The sequence below is a fragment of the Botrytis byssoidea genome (assembly GCF_014898295.1).
Source record: "Botrytis byssoidea strain MUCL 94 chromosome Unknown BBYS_016, whole genome shotgun sequence".
NCBI lineage: Eukaryota > Fungi > Ascomycota > Leotiomycetes > Helotiales > Sclerotiniaceae > Botrytis > Botrytis byssoidea.
This window is the reverse complement of record NW_024065857.1, coordinates 370,936-382,495: the sequence shown is the minus strand read 5'-3', so window position 1 is coordinate 382,495 and position 11,560 is coordinate 370,936. Positions and strand designations below refer to the sequence as shown.

The window sequence follows — 11,560 nt, the reverse complement described above, 5'->3', positions numbered from 1 at the left end:
GTCTTCAATACTCCAAATCGCATTCGAACATTCAGCATACAACATTTGAAGGTGGCTGAATGGGTCTTCAATTCTTCAGGCGACCTTTGACCATCCGAAATTCATATTCAAGCTGACGCAGAATGCAAGGAAACCATGGGATGGGGGTTAGGATACAATGGTAGTTTATAGAATTAGTCTGATGTCGTTGGGAACTCTGATTACATAATACAATGCATTATATAAGCCTCGAGCTTCTGGTCCCATGAACTCCAGGGTTATTTATTATGCTCACGCAAGGCATGGAATTTCAATTTTGAAATGATAATAACTTTGCTCATTAATTTTGAGAGAATAAATAGTAACTGTATCTAGCTCGTTCTTTACACTTGATATCATACAAATCATTCACCTGCCCCCGTACCAAGCCCTCCGCCGCCGCCGATCCCGTCCCTAAATCCTCGATTTTGCCATGCCTGTATACATTTAACGTAACATATGAATCACATTATAGACAAAATCATCCTCTTTGAGTTTGTTTCTTTTGAGCCTTTCTCATCTCTTTTTCCTTTTCCTTCTCGAGGTACTTCTTCTGTGCCTTGGCGTCAAGACCCTTCAATTCAAGATCCCTCTTCAACTTCTTGGCCTTTTCACGTTCTAGTGCACGCTCCTCAGCTTTCTCTTCTTCATCCGCTTTTTGAAGTCTCTTGATCGTGTCTTCACGGGTCATACGCACTTTACGCATGACTTCCGGTCGGAAATGAGCGCCAGATGCAAGTTGATCCGTGATTCTGATGAAGTGTTCAAAGAGAGGAAGAACTCGAGAGTAATCGTCACCGGAAGGAAGTTTCATAGATAGATAGATGCGTTTCTTTGGAACAGTATCATCAAGTCTGTGAAGATTGTAAGTAAAACGACCTTTCTGGGCTGGGATGTAACATGTGGGGTACTTACTTCAAAGGTCGATCAATTGGTTGATCAGTAATGATAAGATGCTCAAGTAGATCTCCAGCCAATTCCACTGCCTCAATCAATGCGGGAGTAAGCAAAAAGTCGGTGACCTCAGCGCTCTCGCTCATGACGGTAGCCCAATTTGGAAGCTTAGGACTATCCTTAGTGCTAGTGATGGAGACGTCATATCTGTCATCACGAAGTGACTTCATTGTCTCCTTGTTCACAATAGCCCAAACGAAATTATCATACGTGCTCTTGGTGTCTTTGCGCAATTCATGTGCGCCAGGAGCTTGACCAGGGACAGTAAGATTCTCTCTGCCATCAAAAGGATAAAGTATAGCCTCCATGCGCTCAACAGGTGCTGCAACGGTGTCAAAGAAGAGACTGAACGCGTACTCAATAGCGAGAGCGAAAGGATTGTAACGCTTGAAAAGCTTGATGTTAACGTCAAGGAATGCGATATTTTGACGACCAGTCGCATAGGTTGCGTACTCTTGTGGAGATCTCTCCTTCAACAAATCTTCAGGCAATTCGAGTTGCTTAGCCATGGACTTTGCGGTTCCTTCGTCTTCGATTTCCTGAGTTGTTGGAGCGCGGCCACCGAACCCAACTAATGCAAATTCCTTGCGTAAAACTGGTGCGTGTGCGGCCATCCATTTCTTCGCCTTCTTGCGGTTTGTGCCTGTTCCGAACAAGTGGATAGAAACGAGGACAATCAACAGTCCTAAAATGATACCTTCTTGCTTAAACTCGCTCAGAGAATGTCGCTCATGAACATTGTACCATTTAGTGTAAGAAACTGCAGCACCAGTAGGAGTTGCTACTGGTCCAGTGTAGTCAGCCGCCGAAGGGATTGCGGAGAAAGCTGGAGTTGGATCTGGAGCTCCAGCGAAATCCGCGAAATCTGTCGATAGATAAATTTAGTAAATGTTGGGTACGAAGAAGCATTGATTGTTGATTTACCAGAATCTCCAGCTTGAACAGGAGCTGCAGATGGCTCGGAGCTTCCGAAGAGACCATTCAATAATGCCGCCATTGTTGGTAAAATTGATCTTGAATTGATGGTGAGCTGGAGCTTTCGTTTCGAAGCTTGAGATTGTGGGTAAATTACTTCCGATATCCATGCTAACTGTATCAAGGTTAATTTAATGCGGTGCTATTCTGCCGCCTAATAAATCTTGACCGCCTTTAATTCGTCTCTTGGACAACCACAACCCCGAAGTTTACCCTTTACCAACTATGGTAATATGAAGTTTTACGCAAAGCATGTCCACTCAGACAGATATTGATCCTAATGCTTCCAAGCACATATATTGAGTATTCATATTTGAGATAACTACTAGGGAATAAGAAACTATTGAATTAGTCACTACATTGTAAGTCTACCACGGGCTTGGACCTGGGTATTTCTCAAACCAAAACCATGAACAAACTACAAAACGGGGGGTTCTCGCAATGCAAAATTGTGAATAGATGGTGTCTGGGTAGTTCCTTGAGGCCATTTATATTCCATAAAGCTATGGGATGTATCGTGTATCTGAATACTTTCGTATCGCGTTCGAGTATCATACAGCTTTGAGAGATTTGCTGAAGTTCAAATTCCAAATCATGAACCTCCGCTTTCATCAACTTGGTACTCGGCCACACTTTATATGCATCTATTCGTGGTACGAATAGCAAATAACACTCACTAACTCTAAATAGTGTCATGACACGAAAATATGGGAAAAAGCGTCCTGCTGCAAGCGCGGCAGCTGTGGCCATTTTTGGATCCACGACTCAATCAGTTGCCCCAGTAAAGACAAATACCACTACAACCTCCAAATCTCAATCTCCACAGAGAGATCTTGCGGAAATCACGAATCTATTAGAAAACACAACTCTCTTAGAAAGTACCGACGAGGTGACTGTTCTTCTTGAGAAGACAAGTCTAGAAAGTCGTGTCAACAGTCTTAACAACCCTCTTGACCTCGAAAATATTGGTCAAGACTCTTCTTCTAAAGATTCCCCAAGTCTCTTAGACGAGACAACTGTGGACAGTACTATCGAAACGATCGTCAGCCTAGAGGAAACTTTAGCACCAATTGAACCTAAAATCGACGTCTCAATTCCTCATATACCCGTTTCCGTCTCCCCTACGCCACTCCCTATCAATCCACGCCTCGCAGCCTCCCTCTCACCTCTTTTGACCGCCTACGAAAAAGACAGCGGCTACCCACTAGCTACTAAAAACTGGGACGATGTTCTGGCACCCGGTTCGAGTATCCAGAAAATTGCCGAAGCGTCATATGCAGAAGTGTTTCGTATAACAAACCCAGTCGGGTCCTCAATTCTCAAGCTTCTACGCCTTAAGGTTCCTACAGATCCCACGTCAAAGAAGTCAAATACCGCAATCAAGGTGGAAACTGTCGTATCTGAGATGCGTCTTATGAACGCCCTTACAGAGATCCCTGGATTTGTAAAGTTCAAGGACGCGCACATAGTAGAAGGCAAACCGCCGGCAGCGTTTGTAACAGCATATGAAGGCCACTTAGACGCTGGTGGGGAATCGTATTTTCCACACCCTAACAAGATCTCCAAACACGCGGTTTTCTTAGCTATTGAACTTGGCGATGCGGGACATGTTTTGGAGAAATACCCAATAAAAAATGTCGATCAGCTGTGGGACATATTCTTAGGTGTCGTCGTCGCTCTTGCAAGGGCAGAAATAGAACATGAATTTGAACACCGCGATCTTCACGAAAACAATATTTGTATCCTCGAACGCACACCCCCACAGGCTGCTCCTAAACCGAATTCAAAATCACCCCACAAATTTGGCAACTCAGGTCTCGAAATAACAATTCTTGACTATGGCCTGTCCCGCGCCACCATCTATCCCGTCTGTTCCTCTTCAAATCCTTCTCCAGCCCCCGAAACAGTTTTCTACAACCTTGAATCCGACACTGCTGTATTCTCCTCTTTTGAGCCCTCCACTATTGCCGGAGTTCAATTCGATACCTACCGTCGAATGCGTGCCTATCTTTTTTCTGGCGGCGCCTCAAACACTAACGCCAACACACCTTCGAAAGCTATACGAGATGCTATCAAACAAAAGAAACATTCTTGGGAAGAATACATGCCATATAGCAATGTGTTGTGGTTGTACTTTTTGATGGAGTATCTGACGGAAGTGGCGCCAAAGGGAGGCAGGGGAAAACCGGGAAGACAGGCATGGGTGAGAGAGACAGAGGAGTTGAGGTGGCTTTTAGATCCAGATTGGGTACCTGGAAACGGTGCAAGTGATGGAAAGGGAGAACATGAAGGTGAGGGTGAAGAGGAAGAATTAGGCTTAGGATGTGCGGGAGATGTATTACAATATGCATTTGATATGGGGTGGGTTTGTGAGGAAGATTTAGGAGATGCAGACACGAGTCGCTTAAGTCTACGAGAAGATTCGTATGTTGGATTGGAAAAGAAGAAGAAACATCCGTCACCTTTAAAATAGTCAATTATTTGAAGTCGGGGCTTCATTTTGTTTAGACGGGTATTGTGTTACGGGCGGCGCTTTGGGTGTCCCGGTATGGTATGGCTTTTGGCGGGATGGAACTGGGTGGGTGGCGAATAATCTTTGAGGTTTCGATGGCTCTAGATAGCAAAGCTTTTATGGATTGCATGGAATGGGATAGCCTGATAGAATAGTTTAGTTTGGCTAGATCTGATTCCCGCTTTGGTTCGTGGAAATCTATCGTCAAATTGTATACGACGATGCTATTAATTAAATGCATGCATGCATAAATATGGGCGCTTTCTCAGTTTCACGAATGTGTATTTGAGATTATCATTAAGTAAACAACTTGCAGTGGAGAGAAATGATCGCCTATGAAAGATTTGCCCTTAATGCCTTGAATACAGATGTATCCAAATGGAAGTACATAAAATGCGGATTTGAGATAGTTCGATGGCATGATGAATGTTTCACTGTAAATTGAACTTGAATAAAGTTATGATGCAGATTCTTGGGGAAACGCATCAATCGAGGAATATTCATAACAAATTTAGCCAAGAACTTCTCAAGGGGGCTCATACGGTAATCTTGAAATGTACAGAAACACTAGGCTCCTGTACTTTTAATACTGACGGGCTGTCTAAAGGCTTATACCTGCTATAAGCTACTACCAGAATCAAAATTTCAAAATTTACAGTACTTCATGTTCTGAGGAGAGTTCATTTAAATATCAATTGCTACTAATCTCATCAAACAACCACGAAACTTTCCTCAAACAACTTAGCAGCGCTCGATACTTCCGCGCCCAGTTCCGCATGGAACAATTTCCTTCCCATCATGATACCTGTCATTCTTTTATACTGCAGGGGGAACGATTTCAGTCATGCCACCGCTGGGTGTCCATACACCGGTAGAAGTCTCGAGGCTATAACAATCAGAAGAAAGATCTAAATATGGCCCAGATTAACTCACTACTTTTGCTGGAAAACACCCTTTGATTTCTCAGTAATAACTGCATATACACCAGGTGATACGATTTGTATCTTTGGAGAAGATATTGAAGTACCCCCAAGACATGTCTGTGTAAAGGTACCAACCTCATTCCCTGTAATAGTTAAGGAACTTCGATATAGCTGCGCGTCGCTACCGATGCCAAAGACATCAAGACGACCGGGAGACACCGAGATTGCAGTGGGCTATATTAAATAATGAGCTCAAATTCCGCAACAATCAAGAAGCACCTACATGGTAAAAATAAGAACCACTAAGGTTCTGCCACTGCCCAAAGTTACCATTGTTACGAATACTTGAACGCATCAAATTGCAGTTTTCTCCAAACACAAAGATATCTTGAGAATTTTCTTTGCAAGAGACGATAACAGGATTACTGAAGCAATAGCAAGCAGTCTGGATTGTGTCCCAGTTAGGGGCACAGGAACGACTATCAAGATAGCCGGATAGTAATTGAGAATCACTTTGGCTAACGGCGACTATACGAACATAATTTGAAAAAGGGGTGACCGATATAGAGCTAGGCCGGCTTTGGGTCTATTAGCATTCATAACTGATCGACCTAGAACCTGGAAAGGTAGCTCACATTTTCTTAGTCGTCTCACCAATACTGTTCCACGTAAATGTTGTGCTAAGCAAGACTTTAGTTCCGAGATACATGCTCAATCTCTTGGAATAAAAAATGAACATACTTAGAGGTAGCGTTTCCCCCCCCCCAAGCAAGACCATCGTACCCTACCCCAAAGACTGCAAAATTCTCCTTGTTTGAGCCATAATTTAGGGCGACAGGCGTGTCCCAGAATTGTTTACCCGTATTGGCCCAGTTTGACCATCCTGTCGATGCGCTGTAGTACTTGTGGTTGCAATTACCATCGGTACCTCTATAGATAGTCAACTTCAGTCCATGATGTGCGCTTTGCTCGTGAAAGTCTTACACGGCAAAGCAGTGGACCGTTTTGTCTGGCCTAGAGACAACAACAGGATCTGTATATATTAAATCATGCTAGCCACTGAAAAGAGAACTTATCAAAGAATTTTATTCTTGCCGTAAATGAAGGTCATGCCACTTTATGTTCACAGACAATTAGCAATCTCACTACCCACGGGCAAATTTTCTCGGAAACAATTGTCTTGATACTTTGGGGATGACTGGGAACAAGAACAGGCCCTGTTCTAAGGGCAAGTGAAAGTAGATAGCAAAAGACTGCCACAAAACTTCAGATCTTTGAGAACGAAGGTGTGATAACAGGTAGAGGGCGACATGCTCCAGGTAGATTGTAACATCGAATTTGAAGATTTGAAGTAATGCCTCCACTCCCACTTTTCAAGGCCATAATTTGGGATGAAACTATCAATCGGGTATCAGTAAATAAATCAACTCACGAAATATCATTCTCGTCAACTTCACACCACTTCGTTGCCTCCCATTCTGTGTTGCTCAGCCATGTTAGATCGATGCATGATTCGAAGAGGCCAGTATTCTCAGCCCAAATTGCGGATTTTGAGCAGTGTAACTTTTTAGGAGTTTGAGAAACATACTTTCCATTCAGAGAGCTCTAGAAGATATGTCAGTTATGGGTTTGGAGTCAAATCTGCGTTGCTATATGTGTGATAAATATTAGATTTTGCGCACTAGCGCGTAAGCTGTGTAATTCATGGCTCTGGTAGCTCTGAATCTAGCTTGGTCATGCAAAATCGACACATTCTAGCAAACGTGAACCAAGAAGAAATTGTGGTCACTTTCAAGTTGATACCAACAATATCAGCTGATAAAAAGTTAAGACTTGGTGAGGATAATAGAAGATGCAATTTCAAAACAAGATGAGACAAGAGCTGGAGAAACTAAGTACATAAACTATAACTGACTGGTCCGTGCTGATAGACTCCATCTCTGCCTTCAATGTTGAGATAACAACTCCTTGATCAGGGGAAACAGCCATTTTTGCTTTCCAATATATTTATTAATTTATTCAATTTGAAAAAACGGGAGCCAGTAAGGAGAAGTTGTTGTTTGAGATATATTTGTTGTTTGGTATTTCGCATGCGAAAATTGAAAGTGGAAGAGTGAAAGAACTTGTAAGGAATTCTCAAGAGGAGGAACCACCTGGACAGGTCAAGTTTTAAATTGGATTTCTAATAGCTCGGGGCCACTGGGTTTCGTCTATCTATGAAATTTGATTGACACATCATATAACCAGTGATTGGAGCGGGAAATTGTAAATTAGATGGAAGTGATTTTACCGAGTTCTTAGTCTCAATCGATGAGGCAAAGGAGGTAATGATACTGCATGTATCACATGTGATTGGGAGAGATGGAACTCAATTTCCTTGCCGTGTACAACTGTGACGGTTGCATGATTGACTTGAGAATGACTCGTCCATAGCGGAGCGTAGACGCCCGTTGAAACAAGTTTGGATTAATTATGTACATCATGCCTATCTTCCTGCATGATGCCGAATGAAGAGAGCAGAGGGAGAGAGATACGAAAGCCACGTATCGGCATGGAGTGTTCACAAATATGCGTCTTAACCCCTTGTTCAACCGGCAATTCATGCTTGTACTCAGACTACTTCCCCGCTTCACACCATTCTCGATTCCGGAAGTGCGTCTTTTTGTCTTCCAGTAAAGGCTAAATTGTGAGTGATGTGATAATATTTTAAGTTCTGCAGGAGGGAAGTGATCGAAAAGAGGTATTCAGTGCATGAGCGGCTGCTTACGATTATATTGCGCTTTATGATTGTCAGGCATTTTCAGATCTATCGGAAAGCATTGTAAAGGTTGGCATTCCCTATCTCCCCAAAAAAAGTTTAAAGTATCATGCTTCAGGATGTCTAGGGATCTGTCGTCATACAATTTAGTCTCAATGACCGAAAATTCAAGTATCTGATGCCAAAAACTTAAAAGTGATCATTGGAAATCATGAACGAACGATATCAAAATGAAAATAGAACAACCAGGGAAAGTATAGAAATCAAAGCCATGGATTGAGTAAAGCTCAGTCCATAAATAAATTCCTGGATTGATCTAGGAGAGATCAATCGTGTGAAACTCCTCTTTTCTCATCGGCCTCCGCTTGAGTGACAGTATAGGGCGTTGGTTTTTGGCTATCTGCTTTCACTTCCAATACCAAAAACGTAGTCGCGCGTCCTTGCAGAGGTTTGATAGCCCTAATGCCTGTCCACACTTCATTTAGTTGCAAGACATGAAGGCCAGCACCCGATTTTGTGTGAACTGGTCCCTTCAGTTTCAATGTGAAAGAGCCCTTTGAAGGTACTATGAACTTGGATGGTAAATCTGTGCCATCGTGTGCAGTACCTAGAACAGCAGGGAGAATGTTTAATTGAAGCCCAGCATCGATAATACTTGCCCTCAAATCGAGTGCTTGGGTCATCTTTTCAGTCGTAATTGATCACGGCTTGACAGACTGAACGCTGGGATTTTTCACGTTCCAGTGGTCCAGACCAGTATCAAACAATGTTTTACCCTCCAATCCTTTCATTTTGAGGCAGATGACAGCAATAGACTTGAAAGCTATTCCATCATTGGAGCTATTCGAAAAGGTCAAGGTGAGATCGATAGTTTGCGCGGCGGAGTCATGTGCATCAACAAGAGATATCCAGCTTAGACGCGGACGCAGGGTTGTCACAGAATTGTCGGAAATATATTTTTCTGTGGAAACGTCGCCGGCGCCCCTCGCTTCCAAATTAAGCCAATCAGCCCGACTTTCGTTTGGACTGCGTAAATTTTTGGCATTTTAGTAACCAATTCCTATAACAAGGGGGCTCATTGCACTTACGAGAGGTTGATAGTTGCAAATGCACTCAGATCTTCATTGAGCATGGTAGGTCCGAATATAAACTCGCCATTCCCTCCATATATAACCTTATTGACATTCTGAAAAAGTTTCAAATCGCTAGCCAGTTTCGACAAAGCTCTGCCAATGTTGACCTTCATTGCTGACCGTATCAAAATCCATTTTGGATTTGATGGGGTTCCAGTAAGATTAGTAGAGAAATCATTGGGTATGATTATATCAAGTCCAGTGTATGGGTCTTCCTCTATTGTACATCCTTCCAAGATAGCTTTGGTACTGTTTAAGACCGCTAGATTGCCCACAGTATCCTGAGAACTACTCACGCTAATAGTGAATGTCCATGAAGATATATCGCTGATAACAAGGCTTTGCTATGTCAGTCTCTACTCGAAGAATAAATGGTTTCTCACTTACCTCGATTATTCGCTCCGGCAGGTATAGCCATATTCGCCGGTTACTTTTAAAGTGGCCATTTGTGGTCCAGCTTCTCTTGTTACTTTCGCCATAGATGTTGTTCTAGTCTTTCTTCCTGTGACACTCGCAAGGATACGGGTGTTCGCCCCCGTATTATCTTTTAGTTGTTCCCAACGATACGGTTTGCCAGCAGTTAAATCCGCCGTGTTACCAACCAAGCGAAGTCGTCGGCCAGGAGTCAGACGATTTCCACCAATCTTTGCCTCGGGTCCGAAAGGTATTGTCTGCATTGCTACACAAAGATCCTGTAGTGACGATAACAGATTGGTTTGCCCGGAAACAAGGCGGCGGTCGAGTATGAAAGTTCCAAGGTACTCATCACTTGTGCCTTTACTAGGCCCTGCTAAGTTCCCCTGTGGCAGAACGTCAGCTGTGATATCTGTTCCAACAGACAAAGTCAATTTTGTCTGTAGGTCATCATCTTACAGTGAAAGGTAAAAATTTGATTGTGGGAAGGTCTACTCTGCTTCCCACCACTTCGCAGAAGCAGAGACAATTATACGGGCTTCCATTTGTACCTTTCATAACTTGCCCATTCTTTGAAAATTGTGTCTGCCTCTCCTCGTCGATATAAGGGTAATTCTGCAACCGGAGCGCTCTGGAAGCTTGATTCAAAGTCAAAACAATAAAATCATAAGGGACTTAGAAGAGGGTTACCGAATGTCACCTTCCCACTACTAACTGTAAAGGGATTAGCTTCATCAACAATCGTTGCCAGTGAACTAACCTTTTGCTTTGGGTATTTTCAACAACATTCCTTGTGTGAAACAAGTCGCCAGCTTATTCTCCAAAGTCCATTCCCTCAAACATTGTTGGACCTCGTTGTAAAGAGCGTTGTTTGCAGGGTCTTTGGCCCACTGCTCAAGAGAGAGTTTTTGCTTATTGGGCTGCACCATGTATGAGCGCTCCCATATGATGCTTCCCCAGGAGAGATCTACATTGAAATGAATCAACTCTAGCCTCCGCAAGTTTCATAAGTTCTCACCAGCAATAGCAGCAAATAAGCGATGAATTGAGTATTCTCCAGGACATAGCTTCGTTGGCTTGTCGGATTTGAAGACCACATTGTCTACCGTGTCTTCCACATTTGCCGCCGCAGCAAGATCTCCAATTGTTGTATCTAGACAATTTTCAAACGAAAGTGGTGTGAAAGCAATCACCCAGCCATCAATCGTCTGATAAGTATTTTGGCCAAGGATAATTCTCCCCTGATCAAAGCGAAGTTGAAGCGTAAACTTGGAGCTATCACCGGATTCTACTTCGAGCCCTGCAAAGTTATCTGATCAGTACTCGAAGATGCGGTTGTAATATAGAGTTGATCCATTGACTAGGAGTGAGTTCTGGAATTGGTTCCTACCTATTTGAGGAGGCAGCATTGTAGCTACCAACTGTCCATCAAAAACATCTTCATTGCTCCAGTGAACTGATCTTGCTCCAAGCGGCTGCTTTTCAAAAAGTTTTTCAAAGCCTTTGTTGATGGCAGCTTGAGAAATGGCACAAATCTGATCATAATGCTGCAATGCATCGCCATTACCACTGGTGTCAAGCTTGACAGGGCCGGAAAAAAGACTCAAAGACATTGTGAAGCCTGTAAAGCAGAATGATTGAAATGCAAAAAGACACTTGACTCGCATACAATTTTGCGAAAAGAATTCAAGACCTTTGAGTGTTGAGCAATTTGTGGTATTCTCAGATATTCCAAGGATACCTGGGGAAGAAATAGCATGGGTGCAAGCATAGAAAATACGTGAAATTTGACTTGCTGACAATCGGGTCAACTACCTAGTAAGTATCACTGGCCTGGTTTTGTCATCAACGATGCAAACCAGTTAGTCTTGAG

The 11,560-nt window shown here is 43.0% G+C and overlaps 4 protein-coding genes across 4 annotated transcripts; 1 reads left to right on the top strand and 3 right to left on the bottom strand.

The window, feature by feature from the left end:
- Positions 1-499: 499 nt before the first annotated feature.
- On the bottom strand, positions 500-1,969 carry EAE97_007903 (uncharacterized protein; the record flags this gene model as incomplete). The annotated part of the gene is made up of 3 exons (XM_038878417.1): positions 500-872; positions 934-1,837; positions 1,897-1,969. The coding sequence occupies 3 exons, from the start codon at positions 1,967-1,969 to the stop codon at positions 500-502; spliced, it is 1,350 nt and encodes a 449-aa protein (XP_038730667.1).
- Positions 1,970-2,641: 672 nt separating this feature from the next.
- EAE97_007902 (uncharacterized protein) lies at positions 2,642-4,420 on the top strand (the record flags this gene model as incomplete). The annotated part of the gene is made up of 1 exon (XM_038878416.1): positions 2,642-4,420. One exon carries the CDS (start codon positions 2,642-2,644, stop codon positions 4,418-4,420), a length of 1,779 nt encoding a protein of 592 aa, XP_038730666.1.
- An 855-nt stretch (positions 4,421-5,275) lies between these two features.
- Positions 5,276-7,371, bottom strand: EAE97_007901 (uncharacterized protein; the record flags this gene model as incomplete). Its single annotated transcript, XM_038878415.1, has 7 exons — positions 5,276-5,345; positions 5,393-5,616; positions 5,666-5,960; positions 6,018-6,062; positions 6,124-6,312; positions 6,815-6,985; positions 7,298-7,371. The coding sequence occupies 7 exons, from the start codon at positions 7,369-7,371 to the stop codon at positions 5,276-5,278; spliced, it is 1,068 nt and encodes a 355-aa protein (XP_038730665.1).
- A 1,095-nt stretch (positions 7,372-8,466) lies between these two features.
- EAE97_007900 (uncharacterized protein) lies at positions 8,467-11,300 on the bottom strand (the record flags this gene model as incomplete). Its single annotated transcript, XM_038878414.1, has 9 exons — positions 8,467-8,823; positions 8,878-9,166; positions 9,229-9,617; positions 9,705-10,073; positions 10,147-10,325; positions 10,378-10,401; positions 10,448-10,654; positions 10,706-10,987; positions 11,078-11,300. The coding sequence occupies 9 exons, from the start codon at positions 11,298-11,300 to the stop codon at positions 8,467-8,469; spliced, it is 2,319 nt and encodes a 772-aa protein (XP_038730664.1).
- Between the last annotated feature and the right edge of the window lie 260 nt (positions 11,301-11,560).